This window comes from Oncorhynchus keta, chromosome 22 (assembly GCF_023373465.1).
Source record: "Oncorhynchus keta strain PuntledgeMale-10-30-2019 chromosome 22, Oket_V2, whole genome shotgun sequence".
Taxonomy (NCBI): Eukaryota; Metazoa; Chordata; class Actinopteri; order Salmoniformes; family Salmonidae; genus Oncorhynchus; species Oncorhynchus keta.
In genome coordinates, this window is record NC_068442.1 from 28,774,335 (window position 1) to 28,795,628 (window position 21,294).

Consider the following 21,294-nt stretch of genomic DNA (forward strand, 5'->3'; position numbering starts at 1 on the left):
TGGTAATTATGGTCCTACAGAGCTAACCCTTCATTCACTAGGCCAGAACACGGACGCCCCAGGCTCCACGGGGCTGGATAGGACTGGGAAACACATGCACACACACAATATACCATAATCAACAATGCACCCCACAGCACGCACACACACACACACACACACCTTTGTGATCAGCAGTGCACTCATGCATGTCTATATGATTAAAGCCATCTGATGAGTATAAAGTGCTTAACTAGAATGATAATTCCGTGGTTGGAGTAAATCCCTGCCAATAAATAATGCTGTTATTGCCTATAGCAAATCACAGGGATGGAGAAATTGCACAAGGTATGAAAGAGAGATTTATTTAATGACAAAATAAAACAAAAGACAATTAAGAGATGGGGACCAGCAACAGTACTATGTATCCACAGTGATGTTTGGCATTGCTACGCCCACTCACAAACAGAATTTAGACAGACGGACAAACGACGAGCGAAAACTAACTTACAAAATAAAATACATTGAAGTTTTCGAAAGAACGACACAATTGATCTACAAACACTGAAAGATTAGCCACAAGGGTACAGCCTTTTTCATTCATTAAAAGTCATTACAAAAATGATAACAATCTCCATTTAATAATAACGATATTATAACTGTAGAAACTGTCCTCATTCCTGGGGTGTACTCATTACATCTTGCAACGGAAAAACATTTACCGTTTAAGAACCAAACAGAACGAAACTGAGGGACCTACCTGAATTTGTCCAATAGAAACTCTTGTTTTAGTTGTAAAACGCTTTACAACAGACAAAACGTTTTGCAACAGAATTGGAGTAACGAATACACCCCTGGTCAGATATTCAGTGGTTTAGGCTGAAACCGTTGGACTCCAGAGAGACCAAACTAGCTTTTCAGCCAATGTCCGAGCACACAGTACTAGGACCTTCTCATCCAAGGAGGGGAAAAAAGGACAACATAATCAAAAACATTAATAGTTCATTTCACTTCGACTCAACTGAAATGCAATATATAAAAAATAAAAACATTTGCCATTGTTTTTGATGCCCCACCCTCCCTCAAATTGAGTCCACCCACTCCGTCTCTCACTATCTGTAACACTTCTGCCAGCTTCCCTCTGCAAAGATGGACCACAAAACTGAGCCCCCACCTGTTGAAGTGTTCACTCCATAGGTGTGCTCTGGGTTGAAGGGCATTGGTGGATTATCCTCAGAAAAACTTACCTTTAATTATTGAATGAATATTGTATTGAAGCCTAAAATGTAATCCCAGGGATAGAGTTCCATTGTTTGCATCAAGCTCTTACCGATCTGTGAAAGTTCTAAACCACAATTTACAATGGCAACAGGTTCCTTGGGACACCACTTACACCCTGCTGCTCTCCAAACCCAGGTTTCCTGTAGTGTGGAGTGTGTATATGTGTGTCTGTATGCGTGTGTGTGTTAGTGGCTGTCCACCTGACAGTCCTCAGCACATGGATATGGTGACATTGATGCCCAGGTTCCCGTTCTCAGCGAACAGCTGCGCGATGGAGGTGTCAAACACCAGGCAGTCGCTGTTCATAATGGCCGTGGCAATGCCCTCGTGGATGGAACGGGGCGTGGCCTCCCAGGTGAGCCGTCGCCGGTGCCCGTTGAGCTCCAGGCGGTAGGCAAAGTTCTCTGCCTGCTTCCGCGTGCCGATTAGCTGCACAATGGCAAAGAACTGCTGGTGACCGTCGTACTTCTCCTGCTTCTCCAGGACCAGCATGAAGTGGAAACCGAAGCAGGACTGCATCATAACCCAGTCCACTGCTCCAGGCAGGTTAATGTCTGTAGCCAGGAACACGATGTCCTCGCCCTGCAGCGTGGTGATGGATTTGTGCTGGTGCATGAGGTGGGGCATTACCGCGTCCAACGAGCCCTGCCACTTACAGGAAGCCCCTGGGCAAGGGCAGGAGTACGGCCGGAACTCACACAGCTCCTCGTGCTCCGCCTTGTCTGTGTGGGGCAGCGTTACCTCGCAGCCCGACGACGCATACTTGCAGGGGAACAGCACAGAGTTGGCGACCTTCTCCATGGCCAGGTTCCGGATAGAGCCCAGCGGGCCCCGACAGGTGGGGCAGCAGGTGAGCTTGGGACGGCAGTTGCTGCAGACCAGGTGGCCGCTCTGGCACTGCAGGATGGGGGGCAGCACATAGTCGAAGCAGACAGGGCACTCAAACAGGCTGGCCAGGTCGCTGTTAGAGGCTGTAGTGCCGGACAGGGTGGGGATGCGCTGGGAGGGGGCGCACTTGGAGGTTCCTGTTGGCAGCGCTGTGGCGGTCTGGCGACTCATTTCTGTCGAGAAACACAGGGGTTAGAGAGACACACTGGGCGAATAACTGAACTAGACATTTGGTGAGAACACTAAAATAGGTGATAGTAGTGGGGCAATGTGAAGACAAATGTCAAGCCTTATATGCCTTATGTACTTTATGTGCCCTTCTCTGTTTTTATACCATATTGCCTACGTGACCTGGACATGGAGACTGTTACCAGGTCACGTAGGCAATATGGTATAAAAACAGAGAAGGGCACATAAAGTACATAAGGCATATAGATCACATGGACTATGATCAATGAATACCAGACTAACAAAGTCATGGAGATCACTGTAACGGAGAGGCAGACGGAGACATGCTCTAGATTTCATCTTCTCCACGCCGAGACCCCTACCATGTTAATTAACATAGAGCTAGGCCTCAGGGCCTCTAAGGAGATGTATTCACTGATAGTAATGTTCCTCTCCCAGCACAGCTGCAGTACAGTGGGCCTGGTTGGGGCCTCAGGGCAGGCAGCCCTCTACACTGATGAGTATCTCCCTCCCTCTCTCTGGGGGTCAGCCTGGAGGCTCTGTGATACACCTATCTGTCCATTTGTTCTGATAAAGTCTGACCAGCGCAGGACAAGCAGACAGCTTGGAGGAGCTATTATAAGTTTGGGAGAGCGACCCATATTTTAAAGGTAAAAAAAGTAAGGTTCCAGGCGGCAAAGTGGACTGGGATGGCTGTGAGAGCAGAGCAGAGGGCTAGCTTGCATCCTGTCAGCTGTTCCCATGGAAACATGCTGTGGTTGAGGGCTTTGTGGATGGGACGGCCCACCGATGGGAACAGGAGGGAGGGATGGATTTTCCCTGGGCCGCCTGGCAGGAGCTGGGTGTGACCCACCCCTGGCCCTGCTGCTACTGCTGTTTCTTTATATAACCCAAAGCCGTAGCACATTGTACAGCTCAGAGACTGGGAGGCGGGCAGGAAGACAGCTATGATGGGGGCACTGTGGTCCAGCCAAAATGGAGGTAGTTCACTGAAACTGTAGGAAGCACAGAAAGGGAGAGTGGAGGAGAGGAAGAGAGGGGCAGACTGGGCAGCAGGGCTGTGCGTGTAGGTGTCATTGAGCCTGCCTGTAAACACATCTGCTCTGATAAAGCTCTACCTATTTATAGGTCTCCTAGCGAGCAGCTCTGGACACACAAGCAACAACTGTGGACTAAATTAGCACAGAACAACAAGGCCAAGACTAGCAGACCTAAAAATAAATAAATAACGAGCTTGACGAATAGGAGCTAAGAACACATCTTGTTCAGATGGCAGAGTTGCACTTGGTGGCTATAGTCTGGTCCTTGCTATCTGGGATTGTTGTCACGTCCCTGCCCCATTAAGTTGATCTTTAAAATGGTTAAGGTAAGGGTTTGGGCAGGGCTCTACAGTTTCTCACCTATGTGCCTAAATATTTTTTATTTAGGAGCACCAGTGCACCCCAAAAAAAAAGATAAATGATAATTGTTGCAATGATTACATCACTGTACCACAGCTCCAGTGCCATGGAGAATACACTGAGGGCGGATTCAAGACCGTCATGCATGCACCATTACTACAAAGAAAACAGCTTGTTACATTAAATATTTTTCATTGTGCGCCTAAATTTTTCAACATGTGCTCCTTGTAAAATAAAATTTAAAAAAACAAAACAAAGGTCAGCATAAAAACCCTGGGTTAGAGTTAGGGTTAATAAAGGGAATACTGGACACAGAGACATACAAAAGGCCTCATTGCCAAAATTCTGAAGTATCCCTTTAAGGCTAGGGATGTCCCAAGGATCCCTGATAACTCTAACCCTGGGCGGTTAGTGTCTGTATGAGGTACAATATATATGCTGGCGTGAGTGAGCCCCTTAGCAGGAAGTCTGCAGTGACAGCAACAGTGTTTGTGTGTGTGTTGCTTCTGCAGCCTGCATGTGGGCAGTGGTGTGCTCCAATGCAGCAGGGAGGGAGATGCAGACAGCTCTTTAGTTTTGTTTGTCAATTGGAGGCATTGGTACCAGCAACCTACTCTACACCCTCATCCCAGTCTGTCTGCCTGCTGCTTGGCCCTCCTGGGTCCCTGCTGGATGCAGGCAGCCATGGGACTGGTGTAATAATGAGCATAATCAACACTGCTCTGAGAGTATGGTCATTGGTGTGCCTACAGTGAGTATCATAGAAGGAACAGGCGACATGAGTGTTTCTCCTACTGAAGAGAAGAAGATGTTTATGATTTTGAACCAGGGTGTACAGGCCAGAGTGAGGGAGCAGGTGAGCGGAGGTTACTGTAGAGATCAAATCAAAGCAGTTTCATCATAAATAGTGGAAATTAACCTCCCAATAAACACCCAAAACAGCCAGGTCTTGTGTCATAACAGTGGTTGACTTGAGCAGGAGTTCACCGGAGCCGAATACCAGCACATCAAAATATTCTCCAAGCTCAAGCAGTAAAACATTTGCGCAAAAGTATTGTGGAGCTCCTGTACCAAAATATTAAAACCGTACCAGAACGTATTTCAGTCCATGTCAAATACTGCATCACAATCGTACAGTCAATAACACAATAGAAAAATCTATGTACAGTGTGTGCAAATGTAGAAAACTAGAGAGGTAAGGCAACAAATAGGCCATAGAGGCAAAATAATTACAATTTAGAATGGAGTGAGATGTGCAGATGATGTGCAAGTAGAGAAACTGGGGTGCAAAAGAGCAAGAGGATAAATAACAATATGGTGATGAGATAGTTGGGTGTGCTATTTACAGATTTACTGTACCTGTACACAGCCATCGGTAAGCAGCTCTGACAGCTGATGCTTAAATTTAGAGGGGGAGATATGAGTCTCCAGCCATTTTTGCAATTCATCCCAGTCATTGGCAGGCGGAGAACTGGAAGGAAAGGCTGACAAAGTAAGTGTTGGCTTTGGGGATGACCAGTGAAATAATACCTGCTGGAGCGCGTGCTATGGGTGGGTGTTGCTATAGTGGCCAGTGATCTGAGATAAGGCGGGGCTTTACCTAGCAAGATGACTTGGAGCCAGTGGGTTTGGCGACAAATACGTAGTGAGGGCCAGCCAACGAGAGCATACAGGTCGCAGTGGTGGGTAGCATATGGGGCTTTGTTTACAAAATGGATGGCACTGTGATAGACTGCATCCAATTGCTGAGTAGAGTGTTGGAGGCCATTTTGTAAAATGACATCGCCGAAGTCAAGGATCGGTAGGATAGTCAGTTTTACAAAGGGTATGTATGTTTGGCAGCACGAGTGAAGGAGGCTTTGTTTTGCAAAATAGGAAGTAGATTCTAAATTTAATTTGGATGCTTAATTTGAGTCTGGAAGGATGCCCTGAGGGTGTCTCAGGGGGAGTGGGAATTGCAAATAACACATTTTCATTTCCCACCCCACACCTGTACAGGTTATCCACTTGTACATACAGTGAAACAGAACTATATATGCACCCCCTAATTATAATTTTCTTATGGTTAAGAGGGAAGAATTACTTTTACTGGAAAGAGGTGGTATTTAAACTCAGTGGAGTAGGCTACCTCAGGCTCTGGTAGGACTGGGTAAGCAGTTAGAACTGTATGTGTCGACTGTGGTCAGTGTCCTAGGATGGGCTGACTTGTGGTGCGGTACCGGTGGAAACTCGAGGCTGTCTTCACACTGGAACACAGGCAGTTGTACAAAATCACTTCAAGAGATCTAGTGCTTCCCCCTAGGATTTTTTCTAAAGCACCAGTGACAAAGTCAGCCTGGTAGTGGTCTTGTGGCATGGTTTTAGAGGAGCAGAGCTAATTTTGCTGTTTTAAATCTAATTTCCTGAAATTCTACACATTTTGCCATGGCTTATGCAGTGTTCTTATGCCACCCGAAAGACTCAAACATAAGCAATTAGTGGCTTTATTGTCATGAGAAACGTGTTTACATTAGAGGTCGGCATGGCCGATTAATTAGGGCCGATTACAAGACTGCGCGACAGGCTGACCACCTGTTACGCGGGCGCAGCAAGGAGCCAAGGTAAGTTGCTAGCTAGCATTAAACTTATCTTATAAAAACAATCTTCACATAATCACTAGTTAACTACACAGGGTTGATGATATTACTAGTTTAAATAGCTTGTCCTGCGTTGCAAATAATCAATGCGGTGCCTGTTAATTTATCATCGAATCACAGCCTACGTCGCCAAACGGGTGATTTAACAAGCGCATTTGCGGGGGGGAAAAAAGCGCTGTCATTGCACCAATGTACCTACCATAAACATCGGTTTTCTTAAAATCAAAACACAAGTATATATTTTTAAACCTGCATATTTAGTTAAAAGAAATTAATGTTAGCAGGCAACATTAACTAGGGAAATTGTGTCACTTCTCGTGCATTCTGTGTAAGCAGTCAGGGTATATGCAGCAGTTTGGGCCACCTGGCCCGTTGCAAACTATGTGAAGACCATTTCTTCCTAACAAAGACCATAATTAATTTTCCAGAATTTTACATAATTATGACATAACATTGAAGGTTGCGCAATGTAACAGGTATATTTAGACTTATGGATGCCACCCGGAATGGTTCCATATTTCACTGAAAGAATAAAAGTTGTTTTCAAAATTATAGTTTCCGGATTTGACCATATTAATGACCTAAGGCTCGTATTTCTGTGTGTTTATTATAATTAAGTCTATGATTTGATATTTGATAGAGCAGTCTGAGCAGTGGTAGGCAGCAGCAGGCTAGTAAGCATTCATTCAAACAGCACTTTCCTGCATTTACCAGCAGCTCTTCACAATGCTTGAAGCACAGCACTGTTTACGACTTATCAACTTCCGAGATTAGGCTGGCAATCCTATAGTGCCTATAAGAACATCCAATAGTCAAAGGTATATGAGATACAAATGGTATAGAGAGAAATAGTCCTATAATATCTACAACTTAAAGCTAACTTTAAGTTCCTTGCTCGGAACATGAGAACATGTGAAAGCTGGTGGTTCCTTTTAACATGAGTCTTCAATATTCCCAGTTAAGAAGTTTTAGGTTGTAGTTATTATAGGACTCTCGCTCTCTATACCATTTGTATTTCATATACCTTTGACTATTGGATGTTCTTATAGGCACTTTAGTATTGCCAGTGTAACAGTATAGCTTCCGTCCCTCTCCTCGCCCCTACCTGGGCTCGAACCAGGAACACATCGACAACAGCCACCCTCGAAGCAGCGTTACCTATGAAGGGCAAGGGGAATAACTACTCCAAGTCTCAGAGCGAGTGACGTTTGTAACGCTATTAGCCTGCACCCCGCTAACTAGCTAGCCATTTCACATCGGTTACACCAGCCTAATCTCGGGAGTTGATGGGCTTGAAGTCAAACAGCGCAAAACTTGAAGCACAGCAAAGAGCTGCTGGCAAAACGCACAAAAGTGCTGTTTGAATGAATGCTTACGAGCCTGCTGGTGCCTACCATCTCTCAGTCAGACTGCTCAATCAAATCATAGACTTAATAATAACATAATAACACGAGCCATAGGTCATTAATATGGTCGAATCCGGAAACTATCATCTCGAAAACAAGACGTTTATTCTTTCAGTGAAATACGGAACTGTTCCGTATTTAATCTAACGGGTGGCATCCATAAGTCTAAATATTCCTGTTACATTGCACAACCTTCAATATGATGTCATAAATACGTAAAATTCGGGCAAATTAGGCAGCCCAAACTGTTGCATACACCCTGACTCTGCGTACAATGAACGCAAGAGAAGTGACACAATTTCACCTGGTTAATATCGCCTGCTAACCTGGATTTATATTAGCTAATTATGCAGGTTTAAAAATATATACTTCTGTGTATTGATTTTAAGAAAGGCATTGATGTTTATGGGTAGGTACACCTTGGGAGTCCTTTTTCGCGAATATGCACCGCATCGATTATATGCAATGCAGGACACGCTAGATAAACTAGTAATATCAACCATGTGTAGTTAATTAGTGATTATGATTGATTGTTTTTTTTATAAGATAAGCTTAATGCTAGCTAGCAACTTACCGTGGCTTACTGCATTTGCGTAACAGGCAGGCTCCTCGTGGAGTGCAATGAGAGGCAGGTGGTTAGAGCGTTGGACTAGTTAACTGTAAGGTTGCAAGATTGAATCCCCGAGCTGACAAGGTAAAAATCTGTCGTTCTGCCCCTGAACAAGGCAGTTAACCCACCGTTCCTAGGCAGTCATTGAAAAAAATAATGTGATTGTAACTGACTTGCCTGGTTAAATAAAGGTGTAAAAAAAAAGAAGAATAAGATATCGGCCAAACCGATTTCCGATTGTTATGAAAACTTGAAAATCGGCACCAATTAAATCGGCCATTATCGGCCACATGAGAAGGAGTAGCTCAAAATGTCCCTCCACATGGAGAGGAGTCGATTACTAAACCAGCTCAAGGTGGTAGCTCACTGGGCCTTCATTAGATGACCTGTACATTGTGGACCCCAGGAAGAGTAGCTGCTGCTTCGAAACACCTAATGGGGATCCCAATAAAATACCAATCCCCCAAACACCTGTTTTACCAACCAAGTCGCTTTCCCTGCGTTAACCCAAAAACACAGCTCTCTCATACAGATCTCACTCACACGGACACACACGAGAAAGAAAATGTTGCTTGCCTTCGTCCATAAGATTCCCAAATAAGGCTTTCTTCTTCTCTTGAAATGTGGGGACCTCTGAAAGGGGAGAGAGAAAATAGAGGTTAACTAGGAGTAAAAACAAGACAAGAAATAGAGTCAAATGGAGCTGAGGTCTCCATAGAAACACACCAATCAGCATCACCGAAGTCTCAGTTCTGCGAAGGCCCATAAGCCCACCTTCTCTGCTGGGCAACCACTCAGGGCTGGTCATGGTCAACAGTTCTAGCTATAGTATACACCGAAGGTGGACATGTGTTGGGGACTGGGACCTGCTCGAACTTCAGCCAATACAAATGCAGTGTTAACCAGTGAGCCGAGGAAAGAAAACATGGCTACGGCAGTTCTCTCTGAGACAAGTGCTAATACTGAGCTCTTGGCCAATCAAAGATTTTGCTGAAAAGCTTCCATCATGCAATGGGTTAACAACACTAATGCAAAGTATATTACATGAAGCATCGATTTCCCCCTTCAGTCTTTCCTTTAGAACTACCTTTAAATATTTAAGAATGTTCCATCGAAAAGTCAGAGGCACTTACGTTTTTACACTGTCCACTAGCATTTAGGCCTGCTATCACATTACAACAACTTGGGCTAGACCTTGCTAAATATCCTCGCTACCTGACACAAACATAGAAATTACTTTACAAAATCAGTCAACTGATTGACAAGGATGCAAACTGGTAAGTGCCCACAAAGTGACAAACCAAATGTACATGGAAACACGTGAAAAACCAGTGTAAAGCTCAATTTAAAAAAATATTTTCTGGAGAACAACAAGTACACAATACACATTTGATTAAAATCGCAAAACTCCTAATTTACTAAGCCACAATAACGAGAGAAAAGTGTCCTAGTAGTGGGAGTTGGGTTCTTTGGTCTGGGTTGAAGGTTGATCATGAAATGTCTCCCCAGACAGGAATACATAGCGCACTACGTAGATTATTTGCCGAATTCCACAAGGCCACAACCATGCTTAAAACACACAGGGCATAGTTGCCCTTTAAAATCAATTGCACACCAGCAAGATACCATTGTATTAAGATAAAGGTGTTTGTGGCAGTTCTTGTAACAGTGTTTCATGTGATTGGAGAGTTTGCCAATCAAATGCTCAACCGATTGATACAACTCATGATAAAGCTGACATGCTACTTTGCAGTAAACATTTAATTGGGAAAGCCTTTAGAAATGACTGTTTAGGCATGCTAACTGGCTACACAACAACAGATAGGCGGACAGAAATCAGGAGGTACTTCAGAAAGATTCAGGAAATATATTCTATTCATGAATTGAGCAACGAGTGCAATAACTACTTTTCTAATAAGTTAAAGTTAAAATTAAATGTGCTCAGTCCAGAGCCTCAGCCACTGATTGATATGAGACAACCCCCATTCACATGGATGCCGGAAAGCGACAAGTTCGCATCCCTGGATCGAGGTCCTGATTGTGGTCTTCTGTAGCTCAGTTGGCAGACTTGGTAGAGTATGGTGCTTGCAACGGCAGGACAGTAGGTTCGATTCCCATGTGTCAAATGTTCGCACGCATGACTGTAATCCGCTTTGGGTAAAAGAGTCTGTCAAATGGCATATATTATTATTGACCCAAATCTCTGCACCGAACTCATGTCAGATTTGTAGTTTTAACATCTGGCTACCCCGGTCTAACCCATTTGTTGAATCCTGTTTTTGTGTAAAACCATGAATTCTCGTCACTAGCCCGTTAAAATATGACTTATTGAAGATGACAGCCGGTAAGGAGCACCAGAAACTAGCAGATGCAGGCTAAACCCAAAACAAAACACTATCATGTGCATCAGCAGCCTCCATGTAGGCATCTGGCTTTGAGTTAGTGTGGACTAGAAGAGTCGGGCGAGTCTCCTCCTGCCCTGCCTCCTTACTGTAAACTCCTGCTGATGTTTACTACCAAACACACACTGTCTGCCTGTGCTCTGTGCCCTCCACACACACAACCACTTTAAAGCAGTCCAATAAAGTGACGTAACAGCCTACATCTGAACACAGAGGGAGACAGAATGAGAGTTGGCAACCATGAGTGTTGAAAAAACAAAACCATTTCTTCTCAACACAAACATGCCATTATTTGTCCACTCATGTCGTCTCTCTCACGATCCTGCACACACACAATCAATTAGAATCTGCAGTACTTTGCAGAAAACAAAGCCAAATGTCGGGACAGAAGTGAACACCTGTAGGTATTTATGACGCCACAGTTGCACCCCAGGTATAGGAGGAGCATGGGAAAGGGCAAACATTCCATTCCAACAGACATTTTTCCCACTGAAAAGTGGGGCATTTATGAGCCACAGAGTGCAAATAGGACTTCTTACCTTTGGGGTTGTTGGCTGTTCTAGTGGCTATGCATGTGAAGAGCTTGAGCACCCCCTTCCATGAGTTCACAGGCTGCACATTAGCTCTGCCCGACATAGGGAGAGAGTGAGGGAACTCTTCATTGCGGTTTTTCCATAGAAACAAAACAGCCCATAACAGAGGGCCGCTCCTTTCCGGTACCCCCCTCCCCTCCTTTGGGTCTCTGCCTAAACCCCCATCTGAAAACACAGATGTACTACTTCTATCAGAGCCTGAGAGTCCATGGACAGACACCTTGGAGGGATGGAAGCCTCATACAGAGCCAAAGAGAGAACACCACTTCTTTCACCACCACAGCAGAGAGAGCAGGAGGCTAGAATCCAAAAATCCTCTTTAAAGTGCAGCCCAGGAAAAGGCCAAGAAAGGGTGGAGGACCGAGGGTGGGGGCGAACAGAGACCCAAAAACACGTTGCTGTAATTCAGGAATGTTACACAAGTATATCCAGCTCCCAGAGCCTAGCAGGCAGCTTGGGCAGCAGTCAGCTTTGGCAGCAGGCAGGCAGCCCAACCAGGGAGAGAGGGAAAGAAAGGGAGAACATTGAAGAGGAAGCTAAGGAAACACTGGCAGTGTTTTTCTCCTTCTGAAAGCATAGTTGAGCCCTGGTGTAAGTACCCTCCCTGCATCCTCTGGTTGATCCAGATCCAGTCAAGACGGCAGCTGCTCCAGGCAGAGATAGGGGACTCCCAGGCAGGCAGCTGGGTGAAAGAGATCGACAGTCCTGGCTGAGCACCACAGAGCAGTCCCTCTAGAGGGATCTACACAGTCTATGCAACGGATCCGACAGAGGGTCGCTGCTGCTCCCTGTAGGCTAAGGAGACCAACAGACTGGAGAGAGTATGCTCACATTCTCCCTCACTACTCTCCTGAGGTGTGGGGCCCCTTCTCCTGGGCTCAGCCCTTCTCAGATTACAGTCTGCCTGCTCTGGCAGCTCCACCTCCAGCATGGCTGACACCTTCCTTCCTGCCTCTCTGCTCCCTTCCTTCCTCTGACCACGTGGACTAGACAAAAGAGACTGGAGAGGGTAAGAGTCTGAAAACACTACTGTTAAATACACTCTGACCTCCGACCCCATAGCAGCTTCACAGTGGAGTGAACACCCCAAAACACAAAAAAGTCAGACTATACATGAAATGCAAAGCACATTCAGAGTGGATACCAAAAAAAATGCTCCATACATACCCTCTTAACAGACACCCCACCATAACTTACATTTCCCCTACTCTAAATGGTAACTGCTGTATCCAATCAAATCCAAAATAGACTTCCCACGAGGCATGGCCTATCTGTGAGAGCAAAGTGAAAGTAAATCCTCAAATAAAATAAAAAGAATAATAGTCAGCACCATGGCCAAAGTTTTAGCAGCCCACAAAGTCCAGGTAAAAAAAAAATATCACCAGTTACCATTTGACAGGCTTATGGCTGTATTTGTTTATCATCAGGCCTTTTGTCTCAATATTTCAGACCATCCAACTTATACCATGTCACAAAATATTTTTCAGCAACAGATATGATGGCACGACCTTACAGAATGCTAGAATAGCAACGATCCATTCTATACAGACCTCATTAACAACCAAACGATACTAATAAACTGACAATAGACTAGACAGAAGATCCATTCACTGCCCTTTCCTCTCCTCCCTGATTAACATTTGAAGGCTATTACACAGAGGTATTCCTACTAAAAGCAGCTGGATATTCTTTGGCATCCTGCAACAGACTGGTGAACAAAAGGTTACTCAGGCAGGCACCAGACAGAGCATATAAAGAGCATATACACAGTAGCAACAGCATGCAAAAGTGTAGCTCTTATGGTTGCTCTTAAAGTATAATGTCTTAAAGCCACAGCTACAGTAATTTGGATATAGCCTACATCTTGATTTGGTAAGAACACGACTAAAAAACTTTTGTCAAGCGTATTGTTAGAGGAGGGCAGGGGGGGGACTGAATTCCCATGAATGACAAGTGTCAATATTTACATCAAATCTAGACAGACACCTGCAAAGGGACAGAATGCATAGAACTCAACCAGCAGGATGCAAAACAGGTTCCCCGGGGGAAATGTACCATCGGTCTACCACAAAGAACACAACTCTGCAACAATAAAGACAGACAAGCGTAACACTTTGGCTGATAAAGGAATAGGAGTAAAGTCTGATCAGAAGACAGAGGGGTCTACTTTCACTCTTAAATTAATCCATGGAAACACCTTCCATGAAGGATAAACAGTTGCAGTGACAACCCATTCCTCCACCTCATAAAACAAGCACATGCAATCATCCTACCTTCCCAAAGACCAACTCTCCTCAAAATGGAAATAAAACAAATTAAACGGGTATACTACAAAGCAGGAAACAATGAGTTAGCCTGCTAACTTTGACAAACCAACCATAATGAAAGAAAATAAATGTTAGTTAAGTTAAACATAGATGGATTTTTGGTTTGAGTCAATTGGATCATGCCCATTTCAAGAATACCTCAATCAAATGCCGACCATATTATCTCCCAAGAGAATTCTCTTTGGTTATCTTCTTAAGGCTGGGGGGGGGGGCAGTATTGAGTAGCTTGGATGAATAAGTTGCCCAAAGTAAACGGCCTGCTCCTCAGTCGCTAATATATGCACATAATTATTAGTAGTATTGGATAGAAAACTCTAAAGTTTCTAAAACTGTTTGAATGATGTCTGTGAGTATAACAGAACTCATATGGTAGGCAAAATCCTGAGGAGAAATCAAAACAGGAAGTGAGAAATCTGAGCTTTGTATATATTCACCAGAGTCCCCAATGAAATCCCCTTGATATATTCATGATGTTGCACTGCCTAGGGGATCCACTAGATGTCAACCATCAATAGAAATTTTAATGAAACTTCTACGGTGTTGTGGGAGTGAATGAGAGCAGAATGCATCAGGTGTCTGGCAGTCAGCCATTTTCTGATCACGTGCATTCCATTGCTCTTGAAGACTCAAAGGAATACTCCGGTTGGAACTTTATTGAAGCTATACGTTAAAAACATCCTAATGATTGATTCTGTACTTAGTTTGAAATGTTTCTTACACCTGTATATAAAACTGTAATATAAGTTTTTGTCCGATATAATGCTGACCAGAATGAGCGTTTGGATATGCATACCAAACACGCTAACAAAAGAAGGTATTTGGACATAAATAACACATCATTGAACAAAACAAACATTTATTTTGGACCTGGGAATCCTTTCTGATGTAGATCAATGGTAAGGGAATATTTATCATGTAATTTCTTGTTTATGTTGACGCCATCGTTGCGGCTATTGTGACTTTTACTTTGACCGCCGTCTCAGATTATTGCATGGGTTTCTTTTTCAGTAAAGTTTTTTGAAATCTGACACAGCGGTTGCATTAACCTCTTGCTCCTACCTGACACAGGCGTCCCATCTAGACATCTGGAAATGCAAATGCACTACGCTAAATGCTAATAGTACTAGTTAAAACTCAAACGTTCATGAAAATACACATGCAGGGTATTGAATTAAAGCTACACTCGCTGTGAATCCAGGCAACAAGTCAGATTTTTAAAATGCTTTTCGGCGAAAGCATGAGAAGCTATTATCTGATAGCATGTAACACCCCAAAAGACCCGCAGGGGACGTAAACAAAATAATTAGCATAGTCGTCGCTACACAAACCGCACAAATAAAATATAAAACATTCATTACCTTTGACCATCTTCTTTGTTGGCACTCCTAGATGTCCCATAATCACTATTGGGTCTTTTTTTTCGATTAAATCGGTCCATATATAGCCTAGATATCGATCTATAAAGACTGTGTGATAAACGGAAAAAAAATAGAGTCTTATAACGTAACGTCATTTTTTTTAATTAAAAAAGTTGACGATAAACTTTCACAAAACACTTCGAAATACTTTTGTAATGCAACTTTAGGTATTAGTACACGTTAATAAGCGATCAAATTGATCACGAGGCGATGTGTATTCTTTAGCTGTCCGTCTGGAAATAATGTCCGGGTAAATCAACCAAAATATCCAGTCGGAGACCTGAACAAATGGCTTGTCTCTTCTTCGTTTGACCAAGAAACAAAGCCTAGGCAAATGACAAGACTGTTGACATCGTGTGGAAGCTGTATGTATTGCAACCTCAGCCCCATTTATTGTGGTTCGCCTTTATGAATGGGTTGAAGTGGCGGATGGATAAACATTTCCATTTTCAGTGATCAGATTTTCCTGCGCTTTTCGATGAAACGCACGTTCTGTTATAGTCACAGCCGTGATTTAACCAGTTTTATAAACGTCTGAGTGTTTTCTATCCACACATACTAATCATATGCATATACTATATTCCTGGCATGAGCAGCGGGGCGCTGAAATGTTGCGCGATTTTTAACAGAATGTTCGAAAAAGTCTGGGGTAGGAGTAACAGGTTAAGGAGAGGTATATCTGTAATTCCATGTGTATAACTTGTATTATCATCTACATTTATAATGAGTATTTCTGTTGAATGATGTGGCTATGCAAAAATCACTGGATGTTTTTGGAACTAGTGAGTGTAACGCGCCAATGTAAACTTTATCAAACAAAACATACATGTATTGTGTAACATGAAGTCCTATGAGTGTCATCTGATGAAGATGATCAAAGGTTAGTGATTCATTTTCTCTCTATTTGTGGTTTTTGTGACGAGCTGGAAAACCTTTTGCTGAAAAAATGGCTGTGTTTTCTATGGCTATGTGGTGACCTAACATAATCATGTGGTGATTTTGCTGTAAAGCATATATTTGAAATCAGACACTGTGGTGGGATTAACAACAAGATTAGCTTTAAAATGGTATAAAATACATGTATGTTTGAGGAATTTTAATTATGAGATTTTTGATGTTTTGAAATAGGCGTTCACTGGCTGTTGCCATATCGCTCCCGTTAACAGGATTGCCGCCATAAGATATCACAGCCGTGTATAGCCCCCTCAAGCCGATACCACGACTGCCCTCAAGGAACTTCACTGGACAATGCAAACTGGAAACCATATATCCTGAGGCTGTATTTATTGTAGCTGGGGATTTTAACAAAGCAAATTTGAGAAAAAGAATACCTCAATTCTACCAGCATATTGACAGTAGCACTCGTGCTGTAAAAACAGCCATTGTTATTCCAACTTCTGGGATACATACAAGGCCCTCCCCTGCCCTCCTTTCAGCAAATCTGATCACAACTCCATTTTGCTCCTCCCTTCCTATAGGCAGAAACTCAAAACAGGAAGTACCCGTGCTAAGGATTATTCAAATCTGGTCTGACCAATCGGAATCAACGCCTCAAGATTGATCACACGGACTGGGATATGTTCCGGGTAGCTTCAGAGAAAAATATTGATGTATATACACACACACTGACACGGTTACGGAGTTTATCAAGAAGTGTATAGGAGGAGATGTTGTACCCACTGTGACTATTAAAACCTAGCCTACCAGAAACCTTGGGTAGATGGCAGCATTCGCACAAAACTGAAAGCACGAACCACCACATTCAACCAAGGCAGGGTGACTGGGAATATGGCAGAATAAAAACAGTAGTCATTCCCTCCGCAAGGCAATCAAACAGGCAAAACGGCAGTATAGAAACAAAGTGGAGTCGCAATTCAACGGCTCAGACAAGACATTTGTGGCAGGGTCTACAGACAATCACGGACTACAAAAGGCCACGTCGTGGACACAGACGTCTTGCTTTCGGACAAGCTAAACACCTTCTTTGCCCGCTTTGAGGATAACATAGTGCCACCACGCGGGCAGACACCAAGGACTGTGGGTTCTCCTTCTCTGTGGCCGACTTGTGTAAGACATTTAAAAGTGTTAACCCTCGCAAGGCTGCCAGCCCAGATGGCATTCCTAGCCGAGTCCTGAGAGCACACGCAGACCAGCTGGCGTGTTTACAGACATGTTCAATCTCTCCCTATCCCAGTCTGCTGTCCCCACATGAATGCAAATGTAACTGAACTAAATGACTATCACCCCATAGCACTCACTTCTGTCATCATGAAGTGCTTTGAGACTAGTCAAGAATCATATCACCTCCCCCTTACCTACCACCCTAGACCCACTTCAATTTGCTTACCGCCCCAATAGGTCCACAGACGATGCAATCACCATCACACTGCCCTATCCCATCTGGACAAGAGGCATACCTATGTAAGAATGCTGTTCATTGACTATAGCTCAGCATTCAACACCATAGTACCTACCCTCCAAGCTCATCATCAAGCTCAAGGCCCTGGGTCTGAACCCAGCCATGTGTAATTGGGTTCTGGACTTCCTGGCGGGCCGCCCCCAGGTGGTGACGGTAGGTAACAACACCTCCATTTTACTGATCCGCAACACTGGGGCCCCACAAGGACGAGTGCTCAGACCCCTCCTGTACTCCCTGTTCACCCATGACTGAGTGGCCATGCATGCCTCCAATTCAATCAGAGGTTTGCAGACGACACAACAGTAGTAGGCTCGATTACCAACAATGACGAGACAGCCTACAGGGGGGTGGTGAGGGCTCTGGGAGTGTGGTGCCAGGAAAATAACTTCTCAACGTCAATAAAACAAAGGAGATGATCGTGGACATCAGGAAACAGCAGAGGGAGTATCCCCCTATCCACATCAACAGGAAAAGGTGGAAAGCTTCAAGTTCCTTGGCGTACATATCACTGACAAACTGAAATGGTCCACCCACACAGACAGTGTTGGGAAGACAGCTCAGGAGGTTGAAGAAATTTGTCTTGTCACCCAAAACCCTCAAAGTTTTACAGATGCACAATTGAGAGCATCCCGTTGGGCTGCATCACCGCCTGGTACGGCAACTGCACCACCCACAACCGCAGGGCTCTCCAAAGGGTGGTGCGGTCTGCCAAATGCATCCCCGGGGGAAAACTACCGGCCCTCCAGGACACCTACAGCACCCGAAGGCCAAAAAGATAATTCACCCCACTATCATCCAGCAGGCGAGGTCAGTACAGGTGCATCAAAGCTGGAACTGAGAGACTGAAAAATAGCTTGTATCTCAAGGCCAACAGACCGTTAAACAGCCATCACTAGCACAGAGCGGCTGCTGCCTACATAGACTTAAAATCATTGGCCACTTCAATAAATGGAACACTAGTCACTTTTAATAGTGTTTCCATGTCTTGCATTACTCATCTCGTATGCATGTACTGTAATCTATACTATTCTACTGTATCTTAGCCTATGCCGCTCTGACATTGCTCGTCCATATATTTATATATTCTTAATTCCCTTCCTTAGATTTATGTGCATTAAGTATTTGTGAAATTGTTAGATATTACTTGTTAGATATTGCTACACTGTTGGAACTAGAAGCACACGCATTTCGCTACATCTGCAATAACATATGCCAAACACGTATGTGACCAATAAAATTTGATTTGGCCAAACTGTTTCAGGATGGAGAAATTCACAACAGATAGCGTAGCCCTTGCCTAGCTCTCACATTTCAACTGCAAAAAAAAGCATGCTTTGTGACACCCCTTTCGCAAAAATATAACAGTAGTTTTTCTATCTATATCTATATATATACATACATACACACACACACACATTTACATAGTGAGTTTACTCCCATAAACAGACGATTTAGTCACTTAACATCCTGGTAGACAAGAGCAGCCTGGGCAGAGCATCCAAATCGGCCTGAACAGAACAACATTATCAGCAGTATCTGATGTTTTGCCATGGAGAAGGTATGTTGAGGGTTAGAATCTGAAGGCAGAAACACCCATCTTCAAACATCCACATACAGCCGTGCTCCTCTGCAAAACACACACATGCCTAGTATCATGTTCAATCTATGCTGCAGGAGAGGGATACTGATTAAGATGAGAGAACTGAAGAGGCAGAGAGAGCTAGTCAAGTGACTAGTCATGTTTTGTAAAGGATAAGAATGACCTCACTGCCTGAGTGTCACCAAACTGGAATTACTGCAGCTAGAGACACAGGGCTGTCACTATGTGAGGTTTATCATGTTTGATTCACTATGCGTGTGCTGTTGCCAGCAAGTCAGGCAGTGACAAAGGACAGACTACTACATTTATGAACCAGGCAGTCAGCAATTACATTTTATTAAAACCCAGACCCGCCCTAACACAACAATATTGGAAGTCTGATTAATTGTTTCTGTGCAACCCCACCAACAGAGCTCTGAAATGGTAGTCCTAAAAATAAGGTTATGCTTAGGCAAAGTAAATCACACACATAAAAGACCATGGTTCTCTGTTGTAGCTGTTAATGGACCTGAGATGGATGCTGTGCACAGTTACGTCTAGTCATGGCGAATCAGTAAAACAACTTGCAGAATTGTGCTAACTAATCACAACATAGATACAAGAGCTAGCAGCTCAATTTTCAAATAGCTCATTAGGGAGACCATTTTCCTTGCAAGTAAGTTGACATGTATAACTCGATAAAGTAGCCTGTTACATTCTTCATTTTAGATTAAAAGCAGCAGCCATTTAAGGCGCAAACCTGCAAATTGCATTGTTTTGCGAGTGATGGCTACTAAACTAAGCTTTCCAGCAAGACGTAGGAGCGTTACAGAAAGTATCTAAGCAGCTGCTGTTGCACCTCGTTTGTGATATCTTGAGTCTTAATTAGATTATTTTGACATACATTTCAATATGTTCTCCAATCTCAGGTATTAGACTGGGCAAATGTTTTTGAAGGAAATAGCTCTATATGAAATCATGCAGAATATAGCCTAAGTATAACTGCATTAAATAATGTTGGAACTACAAAACATTGTCTTACTACTATGAGTTGAAGACTTGTCAACTGAGAAACATGGGATAAGGAATATAACATTTACAGAAATTATACTACCCCTGCCACATCTGATTGCCACTAGCTCCGCTTGTCTACAATCCGACTGGAACGCGCCCATTCATGTTAGAGTTTCTGACAATACCATCGCCAACAGACATTTAAAAACAGTCCATTAGCAAACACGTGGAAGGTTGCAAGGTATATTCAACTAACTAGCTATGGAGGCCCAGATTCTGTAAGCAAAATGATGGGACGATGTCATCCCCATTGCAAACGCTAGTTAGCGTACAACGTAAACAAATCAATAAAGCATATTTTAATCGTTATAGTAACTAGCAGAAAAATAGATAGCAATACCACTTGCTGCGTAGATTACCTTAAGGTTAGCTGACAAATTCGACAAATGACATGAGTAGACAGACAATTTTGGTAGGGCATGGTCATGATGAGAGTCAGCTAACGTTAGTTGTTTAATAACGTTAGTGGCTCGAGCGCGGCCTATGTATGTAGCCAAAGCTTGTTTTTTTATTATTATGTTTTTGCCAAGGCTAGGTAGTAGTCAGCTAGCTAACAATAGCTAACTAGCTAGCTAACGTTAGGTCGGAGAGTTAGTTACTGTAGCGATGTACAAGGCCTACTCTGTGGTGAAAGAAATAATCACATAACCAGCCACATACAGTGGCTATCTACATAGTAATGTTAGCTAGTTTACCAGCTATATTATCCGGCCAACGACGTCGAGTAATTTAGCTAACCAAGTTAGCTGAACTTGCTAGCTAAATTATTCTAACTACTTCAGCCTAGCAGTGGCGTTAGCAGCGGTGTTGTTTTTCGACTACAACCCGGTAAAACATCCGCACTCATTTGCACCCCTTACCTTGGTGTAAATATGCTTTTAATATTGTAGATAGCTTGCCACCGCGACGTAATCCACAAGGGATCCCGCTCCAATTGTACCGTCCTTCGCTCGTTAGCTATAGTGTTTTCCACATTCGGCTGTCCTCGAGAGACGAGACGCCTGTAGTCCTAGTACTCACCGGTCTCGGGCCCGCGCACAGTTGTTGAAATAGTTTCTTACGAGAGCGGCGCACAAGGGCATGAATGCGCTAC

At 43.7% G+C, this 21,294-nt stretch overlaps 1 protein-coding gene across 2 annotated transcripts; it reads right to left on the minus strand.

The window, feature by feature from the left end:
• Window positions 1–323: 323 nt before the first annotated feature.
• On the minus strand, window positions 324–21,274 carry LOC118401297 (E3 ubiquitin-protein ligase Siah1-like). Of its 2 annotated transcripts, none has more exons than XM_035798682.2 (3): window positions 21,062–21,274; window positions 8,966–9,022; window positions 324–2,321 (listed from the first exon to the last, which is right to left on the minus strand). In XM_035798682.2, the coding sequence occupies exons 2-3, from the start codon at window positions 8,973–8,975 to the stop codon at window positions 1,471–1,473; spliced, it is 861 nt and encodes a 286-aa protein (XP_035654575.1). In that variant the 5' UTR covers window positions 8,976–9,022; window positions 21,062–21,274; the 3' UTR covers window positions 324–1,470. The 2 variants fall into 2 exon arrangements, with proteins under 2 accessions (XP_035654575.1, XP_035654574.1); XM_035798681.2 differs by lacking the exon at window positions 21,062–21,274 and adding an exon at window positions 11,331–11,507.
• Window positions 21,275–21,294: the final 20 nt, after the last annotated feature.